Here is a 21,608-nt window from a genome sequence, read left to right as displayed (position 1 = left end):
ACATATGGCATGGGAATGCCCTGAAGTAGCCCCCTTCTGGAACCGAGTGCTGGAGACGTCATCGGCAATCGTGGGAGAAGCAATACAACCGAGATGCATGGCAGTGCTGCTGGGTATGACAAGACTACTATCCGCTCCCTCGAGAAGATTGGCCGGGGTCCTACTGACACTAGCCCGCAGGAGAATTGCCATGGCATGGGGCCACAGTTTCCCTCCTTCCTACACCGCCTGGCAAAAGGACCTACTCTACTACCAGGATGTAGAGGCGGACTTCATAAAGCTTCTTCCCCACCACGCGCGCACGCCTGACATATGGGGCCCGCTGATATCTTTCCTGATAAATGAAGAAGAGGCTTCCTCAACGGGTACACCGGAGCCAGGTGGTTCACCATGATACAGCCTTATACTCAGGCCACTAATCCCTTGGAAGGGGACTCGGCGGTGAGAACTGTTGCCCACCAAGGGCATTAAATGGGAGCGGCAGGGGGTCGGGGAAGGAATACGGGAGGGGTGAGGAATGGGATGCAAGTTGATGGCGCTAAGTTTATAATCCACCCTAATGTGGGTGTGTATTTGTATGATGTGTTAAATACCAAAAATAAAGGTTTTAAAAAAAAGGACGTCTTGGCTCAGGTAGTTGACCCACCTAGAGACTGTAGTGAATTTATCAATCTGGTGGTGCAATTAGATCATCGACTACAAGATCGGAAAGCGGATCGGTCCAAATCCGACACACAGGCCGTGTATCTACGAACCAAGGATACTACTCCGCGCACGTCAGAGAATACCACAGAGCCAATGCAAATTGGAGGCATATGACCACCGTTAACCAAAGCCGAAAGAGAAAAGAGAAGGCAACATCAGTTATGTTTGTACTGCGGACAATCGGGGCACTTCTTAAAAGACTGTCCAATAAAACCCCCCAAGCGAATTGTGGGAGCTACAGAAAAGGATGAGAGTAATGAGTCGGAAAACTGCCTAGCTTGACATAAGTAGAGATCAGTTTGTCGAGTGAGAAGAATGAGCCACCGACCTCACATTTTGCAATACCAGTGATCCTATCAATCACCAACAACCTTCAAGGATGCACTCCGTTGAAGCTTACATAGGCAACGGAGCAGTTGGGAATTATATTGATCAAGATCTGGTCGCACGGATGGGGCTTCCCGTACGTTTTAAGCTGAACACAGAAAAGGTGACCACAGTAGATGGGACTGAAATTGCTTCCGGGCCAGTAACCCAACGTACGGCAGGAATAACCCTGCTGTGCCAGGATGGACACCGGGAATCGATTTCCTTCTATCTCATCAAGGCGCCTCAGTTTCAGCTAATATTAGGGATGCCATGGTTAGTTGCTCATAACCCTCGGATAGATTGGCGTGCAAGAAAACTGACTTTTCCTCATGATTGCGCCTCCACCTGTTATCCCCAAGAAAGTGAGTCCAGTTTCAAGGTTTCTATGAGTCCTAGAGTCAGCATATCTACACTTGGCGCAACCATTACTCTCCCTGAAGAATATCAAGATTTCCAGGATGTGTTCCAGAAGGAACAAGCTAATACACTACCTGCGCACAGGTCCTATGACTGTCAGATTGACCTCATACCTGGTGCACAGATCCCTTGAGGCAGAATCTATGCACTCACTGAATCAGAAAACCAGCATCTAAAGTCCTATCTAGGACAGCACTTGGCAAATGGGTTCATTCACCCATCCAAATCACCGGCAGCCAGTCCCCTGTTTTTCGTACCAAAAAAGGAAGGGGACTTGAGAACCTGTATTGACTATCGTGCCCTGAACCAGATCACAGTGAAAAACCGTTACCCTCTGCCCCTTATTCCCGAGATGCTAGATCAAGTCAAAGATGCCCAGATTATACGAAGTTAGACCTCAGAGGAGCGTACCACCTGGTCCGAGTTAAAAAAGGAGGTGAATGGAAACCGGCCTTTCGTACTAAGTATGGGTTGTTTGAGTACCAGGTAATGCCTTTTGGGCTTTGCAATGCCCCGGCAGCGTTCCAATATTTTATGAACGACGTCCTAAGGGAGCTGATCGATGTTTGCACCCTAGTCTCATAGATGCATAGATGACATCCTAGTGTATTCAACCTCAGAACAAGACCATGTCAAGCATGTCCGCGCTGTCCTTGCCAAACTGCGCCAACATGACTATACGCAAAACTTGAAAAAAAAATGTTGCCACGTAACCGAAGTTGAATTTCTTGGTTTCGTTCTTACTCCGAAAGGCATTCAAATGGATGCACACAAGGTGGATGCCATTCTAAAATGGCCCTCCCCGACCTCAGTAAAAGGGATCCAGAGTATGCTGGGTTTTGCAAATTTCTACCGTCGATTCATCCCAGACTTTTCTCAGATTGTGCATCCGATCACGTTACTTCTACGAAAAAACAATAAAAAATTCATATGGTCAGAAGATGCCGAAAAGGCCTTCCAAAAACTAAAGGAAAGGTTCACCTCAGCCCCGATCTTACAACACCCTCATCCAGATCTTCCTTACATCGTGGAAACAGATGCTTCCAGTATGGTGATGGGGGCGGTTCTTTCTCAAAAAGACCCTGAAACTGGCCAATTACACCCCGTGGCCTTCTGGTCGCGAAAATTCACACCTCCTGAACTCAATTATGCCATCACCGATAAGGAACTGCTTGCTATAAAATCCACCTTCAAGGCATGGCGGCATTATCTCTTAGGGGCCAGGCATACAGTCACTGTAATTACAGACCATTGGAACTTACAATATTTAAAAACAGCAAAGGCACAATCCTCACGCCAATTGCGATGGGCCCTTTTCTTGGCAGAGTATGACTACATAATCACTTATCGACCAAGCGTAAGAAATGGGAAAGCTGACGCACTATCTCGCATGGGCATCGATGAAAGAGAATATGCAACTCCAGATCCAGTGGCCATTATACCTGAGGACAAGCTTTTAGGCCTCACCACAGCTTTAACACAAACTGAACTTAGAAATGTGATCCAACGGGAAATAACCCCAAGCGAGTTACCGGAATGGCATACCAAAGGAAAACAATACACTGTCAAAAATAAACTGCCATATTTTGACGGACGCCTGTACGTGCCTAAAACCGAGCTACAACAACAAATCATTTCAGACTATAACGACTCTTTGATGGAGGGTCATCCCGGAATTGCCAAAACAATAGCCAAAGTAAAATGCAATTATTGGTGGCCCACATGGCGTTGAGACGTCATCCAATACGTTCAGTCATGTGGAGTGTGGGCACAAAACAAGTCATTGAAGCAAAGACCAGCTGGCCTCCTGCAACCATTAGAAATACCTCCAGCACCATGGCACACACTCTCTCTCGACTTCATTACTGATTTACCTCTTAGCCAAGGGTTCAATACCATTTTAGTTGTAGTGCACCTATTTTCTAAAATGGCACACTTTATCCCTTTCAAGGGCCTTCCAGATGCATCCCAGCTAGCAAAGGTGTTTTTGGAAAACATTATCAAGCTGCATGGATTCCCTTCAGTCCTGGTCTCTGATCGAGGGAGCCAATTTGTATCAAACTTCTGGAAAAGGTGCTTCGCTATGGCTCACATCCACATACGGCTATCCACCAGCCATCACCCCCAAACGGATGGTCCGACAGAGAGGACCAACCAGACGCTCGAACAATACCTACGATGCATGCTGCATCAAGTCGAGGGAACCTGGAGAGATCTATTATGGATAGCCGAATATGCTTACAACAATTCTGTACATTCCAGTACTGGGCAAACACCTTTTTTCACCCTCTAGAGCAGACATCTGCATACTTCCGAACTTGACAGCCCTCCCAGCCCCGAAATGCCGGCTGTAAAGACTCTTCATGCAAACATCACTCAGGCCTTTAAAAAGGCAACAGAGCAGTTAATCCAAGCCAAAAGTAAGCAAAAAAGATTTGCAGACCAACATCGGAAAAAGGCTCCTGACTATCAGATAGGAGACAAAGTTTGGCTAGCAACAAAATACATACCACTAAAGGGAACCCAGACTTTTCGCCCTCGCTTTTTGGGGCTTTATCCTGTTCAAGCAATCATCAACCCGGCCGCAGTTAAACTAACATTGCCAGCTAACATGCAAATTCATCCAGTGTTCCACGTCTCACTGCTAAAAGCAGTACAACCCGGTACACGAGTTAAACCGCCACCTGAACCCATCATGATCAATGGAGAACCCGAATACGAAGTGAAAGAAATCCTGGATTCCAAATATACCAGATCCAAACTATACTATCTAGTCGATTGGAAGGGTTATGGCCCTCAAGACAGAACTTGGGAACCTAGTGAGAACATTCATGCACCACGTTTAATTAGAACGTTTCATCGAAAACTTTCCAGATAAGCCTGAACCAAGCAGAAGAATCACCTTAGGAGGGGCATTGGGGGGGAGTGCTGTCACGACCCGTGACCCAGAACCCCACTGGCATGGTCACATGCCAGGTAGGGTTAGGATTTGGGGTTCATTTGGGGTCCCAAGGGCCTGATATTATCACCAGGGACTCTCCTGGAGTCAGTCCTGGCGCCTTTGGTGCCAGGCTCATATTTGGAATGGGACTTGAGGGGACTACCTTTTGTGTGGAAGCCTGCAGCCAACATGGATACACCCACACAGTCTAGTCCCTAAGAACCAGACTGTGCGGTGCAATGTTTTAGGATGTGGTAGCCCGGACTACTTTACCTGGACTACTTTACAAGGATAGGCTATATAAACCACACCCAAGCTAAAGAACGTGCTTCGCGTTATTCTGCAGCCAGCAGTGTGACGCTCATCGTGTTCAGAGACCAGCACCCGGCGTTCCTGGAATCGCGGACCTGCAGAGGAGACAAAAGAACATCATTAGCAGTCCCAGCTTACCTGCAGCTTTCCATCCTTCGATCCCGGCTGCTCGCGGTCTTCCATCCCGTTGGCAGCATCTTCAGGACATCACGAACGCACCAGAACAAAGCACCTGGAGGGGAGAGAGAAAAAGGGACAACGTTAAACAGGTTACTCACGGAAATCACAGCACCTCCTCACCTGGCTGGGCATATCTTGGCCGGTTCCGCTCCGGAAATCACCGCACGCCCAGAAAGACCATTGCGACCTGAAAAGGAATAAAGAATACAGGTTAGCCCAAAAAGACATTAGCGCGCCGCACTTCGCGCTGAACTTACCTTTCTTCATATGCTCCGCGTCCATAAATCCCGGCAGAAGCCTGACCCAAGCAGTGCACCCAGCGAACCTCCGCACACCTAAGGGGGAAACAATCAGGGAAAGACATTAATAGCACAAAAGAAAAGCAAAGGCCTTCAGAGACTGCTATAATCGAACTTACCTCCTTAAAGACACTTGAATGGGTTGGCACCAGTGAAGTTAACTCGGTCGCTTCAACCCGCAGAAAACTACGTGCCCCTGCGCAGAAAGCAGGACGGAGAGCATGCCAGACATCATAACAAGGTGAAGAGGGGGGCCATCAGGTCGAGCCCAAGGGGCTGGTGGGAGGAAACGAAATCTGTGCCTAAGTCCAGTCCTCCTGTGTTTTCAGGCCCAGCTGCCATAGAAGACATCATCCCGAATTGAGCACATCCGGGGGAATCCGGCAACCAGGGCATACGGGCGTCCCCGTGGATACCAGGTGAGTGTAACAACATTCTGCAATGGATCTTCTGTGGCAGAAGAGCAGACCCTGAACTAGAGTATCCTGACCTCAAGACCTTTCCGAAGGCCTCACAGCAACCGGAATGCCAGGCCAGCCAAAGTTTCCTGTTCTCCTGCACTGAATCGGTTGCTGCATGTTCCCCACATCCTGAACAATAGGGAATGAGCTGATGCTGGTGTCTGCGTTCCTTCAAGCAGCCAAACTATTGCACTGCATCTAAACCAGCTCGGCCCGGAGCATCTGCTAAATGCCGGACACCAAACCGGATCTCTGAAGGATCACTCGCCGACTCGAACCAGACGTTACAACCTCAGCTTGGCCCAGCTAGTCCAAGAACTGCAGCCTCATTGACACCTCGACACACTCTTTATCACCACTTTACCGACCGCCTGCCGACTGGAATCGCTGGAAAGTCACTCGCCCCCCACATCCCCAGCAGCCAAAGCCCGACTCGGCTTGGCCAGCTGTGAAGCATTCTTGGGACCGCCACCCACCTGCATCATTGAACCATCACCGTTCGACAGCACAAACCACCCGCATTCGACCCTACTCGATTCCTGCTTACTGACAGGGTCTCCACGATCCTACGTCCCCCACTGAACCTGACCAGCCAGCTTGCATTAACATTCAAACCTGGATCTGATGCGTCAGCCCACCAAAAACTGAATCCAGGCACTGTGACACTGAACTGCCCCCATTGGCCACTTGGACCCTAGAGACTGGTTGCTCCTGTTTTCATCCCAATATCCTTTGTTTGGTAGTACTTTACTTACGACCCCGGGAACTACGCTCAGAGTGCTACTTTCTCCAATCTGTTGCTTTTTCTCTGTTCTTTCCTTTGTGGTGGGTTTTTGAATAGTACTGTCTTTTAGTTCTACTTGCAGAAGGTGTGCTTTATTAAAGTGTTTACATTTTTATAGAACCTTGATTGGACATTCTCTTTATTTTGGACTGTAATACGGTGTTTTTTGGGTCCCTGCTGGTTCACATCTACACCACTCTTGAGAGTATAGCCTTCCCTCGGACCGCGTTACCACAAAAGGCAAAGGAGGTATATCTCTTGATTGTCCCTGTTTTATCTTTATGATTGCATTGTGTTTTGGTTTGTAGAAGTGTGAGGGCTGAGTGGGCCATTTTACCTATAATCAACTGATGCAAGACCAAATTCAATTAGTCACAGTAGTGCTTTTAAAAGAAAACTACAGTAGTGGTGTGCCACGCCACTGTACATTATCCATTTCACCTAGCAATGTTATGGTGAAAATAGACACTTTAATAAAAAAAAAAGCAAGGTGCAAATTGTGAATTGCGTGGGTTTCTAGAAATACCATTGGTGGGGGGAAATTACCTCTGGTGGTAGTTCTTCTTGAAAATCCACCCAAGTCATAAAGAGGCACTAAGTGTTTAGTATCGCAAAAAACGGTGTGCTATTTCAGAAGGCCTTTGTTTTAGAACATATATCCAATTATTGTGAGTGTATCACATGGGAGAGCATGGCAATATGTTGCACGGCCTGCTAACTGCTGTTGCCGGAACCTGGGTGGAATAAGTTGTTTGAGGCATTTCAGAAAGTGATGAGGGTGAGTAAAATCTTTGGACCTGAGTCACAATGATTTGCACTGGAGCAAACCCGAAGATGTTCATGGACATCTCTGTTTTGCACCTGCTACCACACATGCGATTCACAAATCCTAAAGCTGAGCAAATCCTGAGAAGCCCTTTCAGAAAATGGTTGGAAATGGCATTTTCACGTGAGCATCTCAAAGATGTGCCAGGTATCTCCAGATGTGCTTCAGCTTTAGACTTTGGGAATCAGGTGGAAGGAAGCTGTTGCAAATTAGAGATGTGAATCAGGCCTTGATGTGTCTCTGGCGGTACCTGCTCCAGCCCATGGTGGCGCTTCATCCCAGTGACTAGGTAGGTAATGCTTAATCCTAAGCACACTGAACACACACGAGTAAAGGGGATTTCCATGGGAATTACTTGTCCTTGCTTTCAACAGTAGTTGACATTTAACTAAGATAAAGTAACGATCTTCTGAGGAAATGTCACCAGTAGCCTGCTTATTGAACCTTTAACTCTTGGCAGTCTGGTGGGTATTACTTGCATGCTTTGATGAAGTTGCCAGAGATCCACCTTGCATTCAATGACGTGGATAGCACATATCTATGAGGGTGACTGAACGGAAATCGACTCATATGTTCCCATTTGTTTGCAGCCAATTTCTCGCAATTTGCTTTCGAATCGGTGGTGTCCATAGTGAACAGTCTCAACACCACAACATACCTGAGCAAAGACCAGCACGGAAGGAATTGCCTCCTGGCCTCGTACGTCTACTACGTGTTCCGCCTCCCCGAGGTGAACAAGGATGGCTGCAAAGCAGGTACTTTTGCCGAGCGTGCATAGCTCCTCCAGGCACTTTTCTAATTGCGTGCAATTTGAACAGGTGATGTTATATTTTGCAGATAGAAGAAAATTAATGTATGTATTAGCCAAATAAACCTTGATTTGTTAATGAAACTAAAAAAAGATATGGCACTCAGTGCATACCTCTGGTTTATGGTCTTTTCAATGAAATAAATGCATCGAAAAGGAAATCCATCGAAGTAAAATCACTGAATGTAAGTGTATCGAAATGCTATCCTTTACATTTAAAAGTACATGTCCATCGAATATAGGAGTGGACAAGTTTCGATTGATATGTACTTTTAAATGTAAAAGATAGCATTTCCATGCATTTATTTTTCACATTAAAACTTTACATGGAGCTGTCCAGTGCTGAAATCTTCAAAGTGTTTTGGCTCTGGCCAGCCTCATGTAACGTTTCAGTGTTTATTATTTTTTTGGGGGGGTTCCACCCACCCAACCTCCATAACCCCCAAGGGGGACCCCCCAACCCTAACCCAACCCTAAACCTAACCCAACCCTAACCCTAATCGAAATCCAATGAAATGTATTCAGTGAAAGTGCATTTCGATGGAAATGGCTTTCAACGAATATAATTCGTTGGATATTAATTCGAGGAATCTAATTTCGATGAATAGTTGATACCCATAACTCCCTGGCAAGCTTGAGAAGCAGAGATTTTATTTGCAAATCTAGCACTGCACAATATGGCTGGCTTTGTGGATGCAACAATCCTAGTTGCCATTTGCAAAGGTGGTATTACAAACTGCAATGTAATATTTGGGACCTCTCGTGAGTCATTGGGGAAAAGGAACGTGCTCCTCCTCCATTGCAGCTCACAAGGGTATGTATACATGTGTTGGAACCGTAAAGAACCGACAGGTCGGAACCATTTGGACCACTTCCCCTGTGCATGGGGTAGCTTCTGGCATTAGATGAGCAAGAAGAGGTCACCAAATCCACTGCCTGCTCCCTCGATGCGAGCCATGCACCATTCATTTTATCACTATGATCTCTGTTCAGTTTTGTGGAACTGTAAGAAGAAGCAGAGATCTTTTCTTCCTTGCAGGCACCTATCGGGTGTTTTGCTGCTCTGTGTGATGTGGGGCACTCTGTGTACCATGCATATGTGAGGTGGCTTCACCAGCTTCTCCATCATGGGTCGCAGGTGCATTCAGGGGTCCATCAGTGGCCCAGTGAGGGATGAACATGGACTTAGTCCATCAGCGCCGACCTAGCTGCACTCATGCGATTGTCTGACTACACCACAACCTGCCTTAGAATGGTGGTCTGGGACTCCCCACAGGGGGTTCAACCATACCTATCTTCTTGTTGGGAGAACCAGGGTGTTCTTGTGCTTCACTCATGACTTCTGCCAAATCCCAAACCCACAAGGAAGGCACCACAAAATGTCAGCCATCCCATTGTTGGCAGATGATTAGCATGTGTTCCTGGGCTTCTTTGAGCCTGTGCGTGTATCTATAATGAGAGCAAGCGTGATTCCCTCATTTGCATGGGAAACACCCCCATGCCAACGAGGGAACATACCAACCCAGTCTGCTGGTGCAAAGTAAGCATGGCATTCAATTTACCAGAAAAGGCAGTAACATATCTGTGACCCTATCGGTAACATCAAATGGAGCCAGGCTCGCTTTTATGGGTGCAAATGCCTGCAGCACTCCATCCACAATGTATATAATATGGTCATAGGCGTATCACTCATTGCTGTTACTTCCTCAATATACTCTGCAAGAGCATTCTCCCACAAGGGCCTCTGAACTCTCTACAGATGTATACCAGCGACTGCCACACGCTGCAACACACCTGTAGAAAGACGCATTTCTCTGACCACTATCACTATCAAAAAAACCCAGCCATGGGGAACTATTCACTTTGTGGCCAGGACTTGTTTAAGAGCAAATCAATTGTAGGCATTCTCCTAAACACTACCAGCAGAGGGGCAAAAGGGGCTTCCTGCGTTGCCCTGCAAACCTCAAATGTTTCCAGGGATGGCATTGAAGGGCACCAGAAAGCCACCTCACCGGAAATGGCTGAAATCCATGCACAAGTAATAGCTGTCGGTTTGTTTTGACTTTGTACGTTGGTTATTTCATCCAAGGCACGTCCTGCTTTTTAAAAGTGGAATCCTAGCTGCAAACACTTCTCTTAGACCAAAAATGTACATTCTCTGAGTGTCTATGACCTCATGTCCACTGCGGTATATAAGCAATAGGCATGTGTTTGTTGTGTAGAAAGCATGTTGTTGTTCATTTACACCATGAAATTGATTCTCATTGGGTCAGGTGCAGCATCCGGTGTCAACTTGCCCGAGTCCCGCTACTACACGGTGGGACGCTATTCTGCACTCAACGTGGGTACCCGACTGTCGCAGTCAAGGCTATTAAGCTGCAGCAATCCAGATCTGGCGGGGACGCCGAGCGCCGCTGACGAGGAAGTCCAGAACATCACGTCGTCCATGGTAAGTGATGGTGAGGTGGTTGGAATCAGCCCATCAGATGATTTGACCATGTATAAGGCCAGTCAGCAAACGGTGGGCATTGCAGGCAGAAATTAACAATGTTGCTTTCTGCTGAAGCTTTCATGGGATAGAGAAGAAAGAGCACCAGTACCCTGGGAGACCATGCGTGGCGAGCCAAAGCACTAGTCCAAGCATCCAAGGACAAATGAGTGCAGTGCAAAATGAAAACGTAAAAGCAAGGTGGTTTTATGCTTCAATTTTGTACTGCAGCTTATGTTTGTTCCCTTCCAAGCCTTAGGAGCAAAATAAAGTTCTGTATTGCTTTCCTACTCCATCTTGAAAGAGCACCAAGTTTTACACCTGTATGAGATTTTCATGCAGACGTGAAACCAATGATTTAATATTGAATCTGCTTTGCATTTGCACATGCTAATGAGTAGGCAGACTCCATCGGAATCCATTAGTGCAACTTTTCAGCAGCGACGAAAAGTGAAGAGTAAAGGCTATTTCGAGTGGATTGTGTCCTCCAACATATTCCTCATCTTAGATGTATTCCAACAGCTTTGCTGCTCTTCGTAATTTTTTTCGGCAGAGGGCGCCGTGCGTCGATGTCGTCGAGTCGGTGGTCCTTCGAGGGCCTCCATCGAGGATGACGTCGTCGGGTGTATAAGAAGCACGCGCGGCGCCCGTTGGCCACAGTTCTGTTTTTCCGCAGTTACGTTGCTTCAGACATTCGGCGTGCCTCAAGTTCTGTCAAGAAATATAATATAACGAGAAGTAATTATGTCCTCGTGATCGATGCCGACCACGACCCCGAGATCGGGTTTTAAGAAATGCAAGTCGTGCGGCTCAAAAATGTCGATCACGGACCCGCACCGCAAGTGTTTGTGGTGTCTCGGGGAAGGCCACGACATGGAGGCCTGTTCGAAGTGTCAGGCGATGACGGGGAAGGCCTTGCGAGAAAGGAGAGGAAAGCTACAGGTAGGTCGGAAGGATCGAAAAGCCTCTAGCGTCGAGTCGAGACCCCATGGGGAAAAATCTCCTCGACGCGAAAGGCATCGATCTAGATCCCGAAGCGATTCTCATCGCTCGTCGTCTTTGTCGAAAAAGTCGAAGTAACAATGCCATAGGTCTCCCTCCACCTCGTCGTCAGACGAGTCTCCGAAAATGAAATGCCCCACAAAACATTTGTCTACCGAAGAGTGGGAAGCATTCAGGGTCAAAATGATGGAGGTGTTTGAGAAGGCGAAGCCTCGGTCCGTGCCTTCTTTGGAAGCCGGCCGGGAGCATCATCGCTCCGACACTCACGCGCCCTTGAGCCCGGGTGATCGAAAAAGGAAGGATAGGGAACCTTCCAGGACGCCGAGCGATAACCGCTCGAGTGAAGTCGACCGCTCGAGGTCACCGACGCCGTCCGAGACCTATCACACCTCGAAGGGGAAACCGTCGAAGGCCACCTCGATGCCCTTGAAGCAGACCCTGTCGACGACCACTATGTCATCGACGCCGTCGATGCCTTTATCGACGTCGACGCCGAAACCCTCAGTGCCAAAGGCTCCAACCAAGCCAGGGCAGCCAGAAAAAGAGAAGGAAAAAGTTAAAAAACATGTAATTCCTTCAGAGCCTGGTACTACACCTCTTCCTCCTCCTCTCCCAGAGAAGGTTTTCAAGCCTCTCCCTAGGAGGGAGTTTTTCAAATCCTTGACCTCAATTTTTGAGGAACAGGAGAGATCAGAGGAGGAAAATGTACCTTTTGGATTGGAGTATGGCACCCCAAATCTTCCAGAATGCTTGATCTCAGAGGAAAGCAGAATGAGGGATTTGGTGGAGTCTTTACACAATGCAAGTGGCATTGACACCTCTCCTGAGAATGACTTCGGTAGACCAGATCCAGGAGAGCATGCCAGTCGATTTTACCGTCAGTTAATGACCAAGGTGGTAGATTACTTGGGATGGGCTAGACCACCAGTCCAATTCGTCCAGGACGATTTAACAGACATATTGGACCATGGTCCCACTGAAGACCCAGTACTCCCTTTTCATGTAGCCTTGCAAAACAGGGCAGCCAAGAATTGGGAAACTCCGGATTCTATTCCTCCGGTAAATAAATCCCTCGCATCAAAATACCGCCAATCCAGTAGCGACCCCGGCTATCTGTCAAAACATCCAACTCCGAGAGTTTGGTCATACAGGCAGCCACAGCTTCCAACAAACTTGTGTACCCGTCTATCCCTCCAGACAGGGACGATAAGCGTGTGGATGGTTGGGCACAGAAGGTATTTTCAGCCGGGAACATAGCATTAAAATCTGCCAACTCCACATGTGCCTTGGCAAAATGTTCGTACACTCTATGGGAGTGCATCGCAATGGCGGCGGAGCACATACCAGAAGGGGAAGAAAGGGAAGGTTTCCTAGCCATCGTTAGAGATGGAAAGGAGGCCATGCAGGAATCCCTTCAATCTGGATTGGACACTGCGGATAGTGTAAGCATGTCCATGGGCACTAGCACAGTAATGCGCAGGTTTGCGTGGTTACTGAAGTCGGGTTTTGCACCCGACGTATAGAACCGCCTCCTGAACATGCCTTTTGACGGGTCTCACCTTTTTGGCAACAAGGCTGACGAGAGCCTTGAGAGGTTGCAGACCTCAAAAGCAGCGGCAAAATCCTTAGGAGCTGCTATTAGGCAACCTCAGCCTTTTCGTGCACAAGGGCAATCATGGAGGGGACGATCCTATCGTTATTACACCTCATACGGGAAGACGAGAGGAATGGCCAGTCAAAGGGGCCAACGAAAGGCCACTCGTGGTGGACGAAGAAAACGTGCTAAGCCAGCTCCAGCTGCAACCTCTGCCATCAGCAGCTGCAACATCCACCACAAAACCACTTTGAGGACTTGCACCACAAAACACCTGCAGGAGGCAGGCTGTCGCAGCATCTGCAAGAATGGCGAGCCATTACTTCAGATGTTTGGGCTCTAGAAATAATAGCCCAAGGCTATTGCCTTCCTTTTCTAAAGCAACCTCAAAGCAATCCACCAGGGAGACACCCGTTGAAACTTTCAAACCCGCTCCTACAGCAGGAAGTTCTAACCCTGCTGGAGAAAGGTACTATAGAACCAGTACCTGCAGCGGAGAGGAACAAGGGTTGGTACTCCCCGTATTTTTTGATCCCCAAAAAGGACGGAGGACTGAGACCCATCGTGGATTTAAGAAACTTGAACAAGTTCCTCAGGAAGGACAAGTTCAAGAAGGTTACCCTTTCTCAGATCCTTCAGGCCCTTCAACTCCAGGACTGGTTGGTGTCATTGGACCTCCAGGATGCTTATTTTCATGTGCCGATTCATCTCAAACACAGAAAATACCCGAGGTTCATAGTTGACGACTCACACTATCAGTTTCGAGTCCTGCCATTTGGGTTGACCTCCGGCCTGAGGGTCTTCACCAAGTTAATGGTAGTGGTGGCAGCGCACCTCAGGAGAGGGGGGATTCATGTCTACCCCTACCTGGACGATTGGTTGATCAGAGCGCGCTCTGCCGAGCAAGCACTGGATCATCTGAAAGTCACCTGCCACTTCCTCCACAAACTCGGCTTCTCCCTCAATTTCAAGAAGTCACAGATGACACCTTCCCAACAGCTTCAGTACATAGGAGCTGTATTAGACACGTCTTTGAGAAAGATCTTGCCTCCCAAGTCTAGGGCTCAAGACATTCTTCAGATGGTTTCCAAATTCCAAAATGCCCAAAATCTACAGGCTTACGACTTTTTAAGGTTGCTCGGCCTCATGGCATCCTGCATCTTTCTGGTGCCAGAGGCACGCTTGAGGATCAGATCCCTTCAATGGGCCCTAAAGACTCAGTGGTCCCAGTTCTCGGGTCAAATGACAGATCTTCTTCAGATTCCGAACAAGGTCAGACAAGACCTTCTATGGTGGACCTGTACAGAGAACATCCTAAAAGGAGAACCTTTTTGGCAACCATGGCCGGAGATCACAGTAGTGACGGACACCTCACTCCTGGGGTGGGGAGCTCATGCCAACGATTTGACAATCGGCAGTCGTTGGTCTCCTTCGGAGTCCAAACTACATATCAACCGTTTAGAGCTGAGGGCAATCAGACTAGCGCTGAAGGCCTTCCTGCCATCTGTCAGGGGAAAGAATGTCCTGATAATGACGGACAACACAGTAGCCATGCACTACCTAAACAAAAGAGGAGGCGTGGGGTCACTACCCCTGTGCAGAGAGGCAATGCAGCTCTGGTATTGGGCGATTCAGGAGGGAATCTCTTTAACGGCAATTCATCTAGCCGGGGAAGAGAATATGACGGCAGATGCTCTGAGCAGGCAGAGCACGGTATCCCACGAATGGGAACTGGCTCAGGAAGTCATTCAAGAGATCTTCGCCCTTTGGGGAACCCATCAAGTAGACCTGTTTGCAACCGGAATCAACCGAAAATGCGAAAGGTATTGCTCAAGGGAATTTCCCCCGAGAAGACCCCTGGGGGACGCGTTCGTGATGGAGTGGAATTTCCCACTATTGTACGCGTTTCTTCCGATTGGGCCAGGAGAGCGTGGTACCCGGACCTTCGAGACATGTCCATCTGCCCTCCACTAGGTCTTCCTAAGAGAGAGAACCTTCTCTCTCAAATGGAAGGTCAGGTTCTCCATCCAGAGGTAAAAACGCTCAACCTTCATGCTTGGTATCTGAAAGGCTGAGATACAGGGATTGGAACCTTCCAGATGACGTTATTGAGGTGTTGCTTTCGGCAAGAAGGCCAGCAACAAAGTCTCTATACCGTTGCCGTTGGAAAAAGTTTTGCAACTGGTGCAGAGAAAAGAATGTGAATCCTTTTCTATGTTCTATCCCGGAAGTATTATCTTTCCTTCTGACCTTAGCACATAGAGGTCTGAATATTGGAACAATAAAAGGTTACCTTGCGGCGTTTTCCATTTTCATGCGCTCATCGGAAGAATGCTCCTACTTCAAAATTCCTTTGATAATACAATTCTTAAAAGGACTCACTAATGTGTTTCCTCCTCACCCATTTCAAGTACCGATCTGGGATCTAAATTTAGTCCTAAAATTCTTGGTGTGTGCTCCTTTTGAGCCTATGCACATGTGCCCATTAAGATTACTAACGTGGAAAACAGCCTTCTTGGTTGCTCTAACATCAGCAAGAAGAGTGAGCGAATTGCAGGCACTGTCTTCTGGGCCACCCTATACTGTGTTCCATAAGGACAGAGTTGTGTTGAGGGTAAAACCATCATTTTTACCGAAAGTAATATCTGATTTTCATTTAAATCAGAAAATTGTCTTACCCGCATTCTATCCTCCACCCCATCCTTCAAAGGAGGAGGAAAGATTACACAGGTTGGATCCGAAAAGAGCTTTAAGCTTTTACATCTCTAGACTTTCCAGACTTAGAGTGGACAACCAGCTGTTTATAGGTTACACTGGAAGGAAACTGGGTCAATCGGTGACAAAACAGACAATTTCACGATGCATTGTGCTTTGCATTTCAGAATGCTACAGACTAGCTCAAAAGGACCCTCCAGAAGGGTTAAGGGCTCATTCTACCAGAGGCATCGCCTCCTCCATGGCCCTTCAAAGAGGTGTTCCAATAAGATCCATTTGCGAAGCAGCAACTTGGTCTTCGCTAAACACCTTCTCAAAATTCTATAACCTGGATGCTTCCCAGTCTAGGGAGCTAACTTTTGGAAAAGCAGTACTATACTCAGCCATCTAAGAGTATCTAAAAATCTACCCCCTCCTCCAGAGGAATTGTCCATACTGCTTTGGGAGTCTATCTAAGATGAGGAATACGTTGGAGGACACAATCCACTCGAAGAACAAGTTACTTACCAACTGGTAACGTTCTTTCGATTGGATGTTCCTCCAACGTATTCCTCATCGCCCTCCCAGCCTACCCCTCTGTAGATTTTTCCGGGTTATTGCCATCTCAAATCTTGCAAGGCTCATACCTGTCTGCCGGCACAATCTACAAGATCAAAGATAAAAAGGGCGAAAAACAGAACTGAGGCCAACGGGCGCAGCGCATGCTACTTATACACCCGATGACACCACCCTTGACGGAGGCCTTCGAGGGACCATCGACTCGACGACATCAACGCACGGCGCCCTCTGCCGAAAAAATTTCCAAAGAGCAGCAAAGCTGGCTGGAATACATCTAAGATGAGGAATATGTTGGAGGAACATCCAATCGAAAGAAGGTTACCAGTTGGTAAGTAACTTGTTCTTTGCCTCGTTTTACTCTTCACTGTAAAACTCGGCTTTGCAAATGTTTAAAATTGCAGGCAGGGGACCCAACAGCACGCATGTGCTAATGATGGCGGTCCCCTTTAAAATGACCCTCAGAGTCTTCATTCACTCAGTAATTGCGGGTAGAATGACTGTCAAAACACATTCTTATATAACATGTTCAACTGGCTTTTCATACTATTCCTGAGCAGGTTATCAGCCGGAGCAGACAATATCCATCTCTGATAAACTTCTCGTCGACCTCAGAAGGCTTTCTTGACTTGTAGGTGGACATTCATGAATCCACGGTATTAAGTGGCGTAACTTAATTCTCAGCTGGTAAAACAGTGAGATTGTATTCCACCATGCAAATCTTTTCTGAGTCTCCTTGAAGAGAAGACGTGATTTGTGGATCATATGAATGATTAGTGCCACCCTCGTCCCTCTTCCTTGTAAAGAGGTGTTTTGGCTGGCCCAACCCTCTCTTTCTTCAAAATAATCCAGTTGCCGACAAGGTCTCTTAATTAGATAGCTGCTCTATCACTCCTGCCGCTTTGCCTGTCTCTGCAGGGCAGGGAGAGTCTGCAGCTGGTTACATGCCCGAGTGCTGGTTTATTTTTTGGGCAAGCTATGTCCCATGACTACCCAGTGAGTTACTTTGGTAAACATGTTTTATTGCTAATTCATTCCTCTGGGTCTTGCAATTGATTTAGCATTACTTTATTGGCTCTTTGGAAAGGGTCCTGTTTCTCACATGTAACCCTGTTTTTTAATGTAAGGTATGGTCTCCCTTTCGAGATGAAGAGTTGATGCTTATTATACCACATTCACTCCATCAATATTTGCAGCATTAGCACTGGAAGCCCCCAAGTTGTGTGTGTTTTGTGTCCCCTCTGTTTTTTTGATGGAGGTGCACTGGGTCACTATCACCATCCAAATGTTCAGGCGCATGATTTCCCCTGCACTGGAGCAGCATTTAGGAAATGGCATCTGCTGCTCTTGGAGAAATCTATCAGAAGATAAGTTATCAAGGGAGGCAGCAAAAAGCTTTTGTATGATCATGTGTGCTGATCCTTCAGATCGCATCACTATTCCCCGGGGGGAGACCCTTTCCATGGGGCTAGGGAGATGTGGCCGCTAACCAATAGTCCCCCTAGGGGTGATAATATACAGGAGAATCTCATGGAGAGGAACTCCCCTCCTGAGGACTATGGCGAGAATCAGGGAGACGCGCCCCTTTAACTCCCAACCCTGTAAGGTAGTGACATCTTCCCAAACCTCTTTTTCCTAGACTTATATCAGAAACCATGTATTATTGTACTGGGTCAGACAATCTTAACGTGATAAGTACAGGGATGAGGAAGAACATGAGAATGCTTCTGTGAAGCAGGAAAAACGCTCGACTAGCTGTTGTCAGTGGAACCGACGTTACGCCAGGTCGGACCCTGCTATATCATGACACCAGAAACAAACGACAGGGGAAGAGAGATGGAGACAGAGAGATAGATGGAGAGGGGATAGAGTTGGAAAGCGAGATCAAGCTATAGGCAGAGGTAGAAGCAGAAGGAAGTCTTGTGAGACTCGAGTGAGAGACGTGTAGGATGTGGTACAAGTGAAGGCACAAGAATGTTTTGCCGGCCGACTAGGTGTTGGCAGTAGTGGAAGCACAAGCATAAAGTGGAGAAAGCATCCTGCACAGAGGCCTTACGCCAAACATAATACTGGTGGAACCCAGTGGGCTAGAGTAAGCCTGAGAAAGAGGAGAAACGGCACAACGCATCGGCAAAATAAATATATGTTATTTGTGAGACACCCGAAAAGTGTCGTACCAGTCGACCGGGAACTGGCCCAACAGAAGGACAGAGATTTGGTTGTGGTGGTATGACTTGTAGTAGGTGGACTATGTGGTCCGACAATTGCGCTGAGACCGCTAACCCCTGTGTTTTGCAAAGTCGCATAAATGTGCTTGAGAAGCATCAATGACCCGTACGGCAGGGACGGTTGACTCCATTAGCAGCATCAGAACAACCAGCAGTACACGGCCCAGGAACCAAGCACCCAACAAGAGAAAAACTATATATCGTCACAAGATCCCAGGCAGAACCGGTGAAGCATCCCGACTCCAAAACCAGGTAACAGGAGTTGTTAAAAGTCCAGAAGGGAAATGAGGAAAAGCTATCAGAACCTTGGAAAACAGGCAAGAACAAGCTAGTGCAAAGAACAGTTAACTAACTGAGAGATAACACTCACCTCAGTGGTTGTGAATTGAGTCTGTCTTTAAAACTCCAATCCCAAGTTAACTTCTCGAACTCTTCCAAAGGGCCCGAAACCATTCCCTGGGTCTTCTGGTGCATCATTTATTTTTTATTTATTTATTTAATACATTTGTTACTCGCCCAGACCCTGGGGTATCACGGCGAATGGATACAGAAGGTAGTCAAATTAATACACAATGTTACAGTTTCAAGACAGTAATATTTTTACAGACGTTACAATGGAAAATATGGTCCTACATCAGATTACAATTGGTGAGATAGTTCAATATTTATTGAATAACCAGGTTTTCAGAGCTTTTTTAAAGTTTTGTAAAGATTCCTCCTTTTTGATGCTTAGTGGAAGGGCGTTCCAATGCGAAGGGGCTAGAACTTTGAAACTACTTCCTCCTGCTCTGCTATATTTGAATGTGGGAACTTCTAAGAGGGCCAGATTGTTGGATCTCAGTGATCTGCATTGACAAGAACGGAGTTCTTGTGGGGACTTTCAGGGACAGTCTTTGACAAAGACGTAACATCCTAAAACATGTGGGAAATAGAAGCCCTCCTGCACACACCCCAGAGTCATCTAGGGCTGGTCTTCAGAGAAAAAAACAATCACCCTCTATCAAAAGGCTTACGATTGGTCAACACCAATTCCTGTCAAGAGTCCAGTCCCTTCAATCCACGGAGTCAAGACTCCCTTCTGAAATAAGAAGAAAACCATTGTCTTTGTCATTGAAAAGCTGAGAATGCGGCCCTTCCTTTTGGAAAGTAACCTGGTAACATCCGGGTAATCAAGAATACTTGAGACTGAAAATGTGAGAAACCAAGACAGTAGTGAATCACTTTCAACCACAATTCCCTGGCCAGCTCCTCAAAGGTGTGGCGCTGGATAGTCAAGAACATCTTCGTCGTCCTGGTGGGGGCAGAATAAAGAGTCTGAAGAAAGTCGAGTGTGTGAAAACCTCTGTAAAGGAATTACCTGTTTTACTGAAAACTATAAGGAACACTAGGCAACCAGCTAGGAGAAGGGAGTCATCCTCCTAGCCCCATGAGGAGCCTGAAGAACTATTTTGTTTTGTTTGTGTGTCACAAAAGCCTGGAACTTTATGGAACTTTTATTTTGAGACAACCTGATGTCTTTGGGACACTTTACATCCAGGTGAAGGGAATAATTCTCCTTGCTCACAAGTCGAACTAGAACTTTATTATTGTTTAATGTAGTGACACGGATAGCGTAGCAGCTTTTTATTTTTACTGGGACAGTACCTTTTGATATGGACTTACACAGACTTCCTGACGAGCACCCTAGTTTCTTTAGTTTGGGTAGGGAAATCCGTTAGAGTTAAGGAGAGATAGGTTAATCTTTCTTTTGCATAAAAGTTTATAGCAATCATCATGGCACCACTTGGCCAGTCTCTTCATTCTTTGTCACCACACATGGCACCCAGAAGGTGTGCAGAGTAACAGAAACCTCCCTTCCTATCAGAAAACCCTTGCCCTAATGACACATGTCTGCCTTTAAAGAGGTCACAACTCACGACTTCCATGGCTCTGTAACCAAGTAGTGTGTTGGCATACTCTGCCAAGCCCAATGTTCTCTTTAATAGGAAGAACATGTCTTTCAATGTTCTAAATATATTTCAGTTGATCTCTCCCATGTCTAATGAAGATGCAAAGCCGGGGTCGGATGAGCCAGCAATGAAGGCACAGAAGAAGGAGTAAATGGGCAACATTCATGAGGATGTCCAGAAGGAGTCCTTGGAACATCCGAGGCAGAATACTCCCTACTTTACTGTTCGTTTTGCCTCCTCCTCACAAGGGGCTCAAAGGGTCAGTGATGGCCATCAGCCAGTGTCCTTTAGGCTCCCACTTTGTGAGGCAGTGCTAGACATGACCTGGAAGGAATTGAGGGATATATTGAGGATCTCACACGTCAGGGCCACAGCATATGTGCCAGAGGATGCTGAGCCCACCCTTCCCGAGATCTTGCAGTTAGATTCCTGCCTGTGCACCATATTGGATAATTCCACGATCGCAACAGGATCTTTCCCCTTTAAGTCCCTTAAGACCCAGAGAATGAAATGAGTGACAGAACTTTGAACACATTGTTTGCTTTCTTCAAAGTCCCATCGCTTCTTAAAATAAGTATCGGGCAGTAATAGGCGTTTAGCACAAGGCTTGGTTGAGCGCCTATAAAATTCCCCATACTGGATTATCATGGAAAGGCCATGGGAGCAGCCTTATAAGACAACGAGCTATGGGTCTTTTTACAGCAAAGCCCCTTTATTGCAGTTGCCTTTAGAACACATCCTAAAATCCACATGCAGGACTTAACCCCATAAACAATCAAGCATCCTTCAAGCCTGTTTTGCAATGGATGCAAAATGTGGTCAGCCACATGGAATCCGTGGTACAAAATACACCTCCAAGAAATGACAGACCTAGACAGATGTAAGAAATAATTGAGGCTAAACAACTTGGAGGGGTTGGAAGTATGAGGCAGGCACACAGGCGACACTTGTTGGTCTATAACCTTTTATTTAAAG

At 46.9% G+C, this 21,608-nt stretch overlaps 1 protein-coding gene across 2 annotated transcripts in view; it reads left to right on the top strand.

The window, feature by feature from the left end:
* DOCK8 (dedicator of cytokinesis 8) overlaps positions 1-21,608 on the top strand; it is a 1,170,453-nt gene that overhangs the window by 779,125 nt on the left and 369,720 nt on the right. For both annotated transcript variants that reach the window (XM_069625758.1, XM_069625759.1), the window contains 2 exons: positions 7,885-8,049; positions 10,376-10,551. In XM_069625758.1, coding sequence (XP_069481859.1) covers positions 7,885-8,049; positions 10,376-10,551 — 341 coding nt within the window. The remainder of the gene's footprint in view (positions 1-7,884; positions 8,050-10,375; positions 10,552-21,608) is intronic.

Source organism: Ambystoma mexicanum, chromosome 6p (genome assembly GCF_040938575.1).
Source record: "Ambystoma mexicanum isolate Mex_15411 chromosome 6p, UKY_AmexF1_1, whole genome shotgun sequence".
In the NCBI taxonomy this organism is placed as follows: Eukaryota; Metazoa; Chordata; class Amphibia; order Caudata; family Ambystomatidae; genus Ambystoma; species Ambystoma mexicanum.
This window is presented reverse-complemented; position numbering and strand designations above follow the sequence as displayed.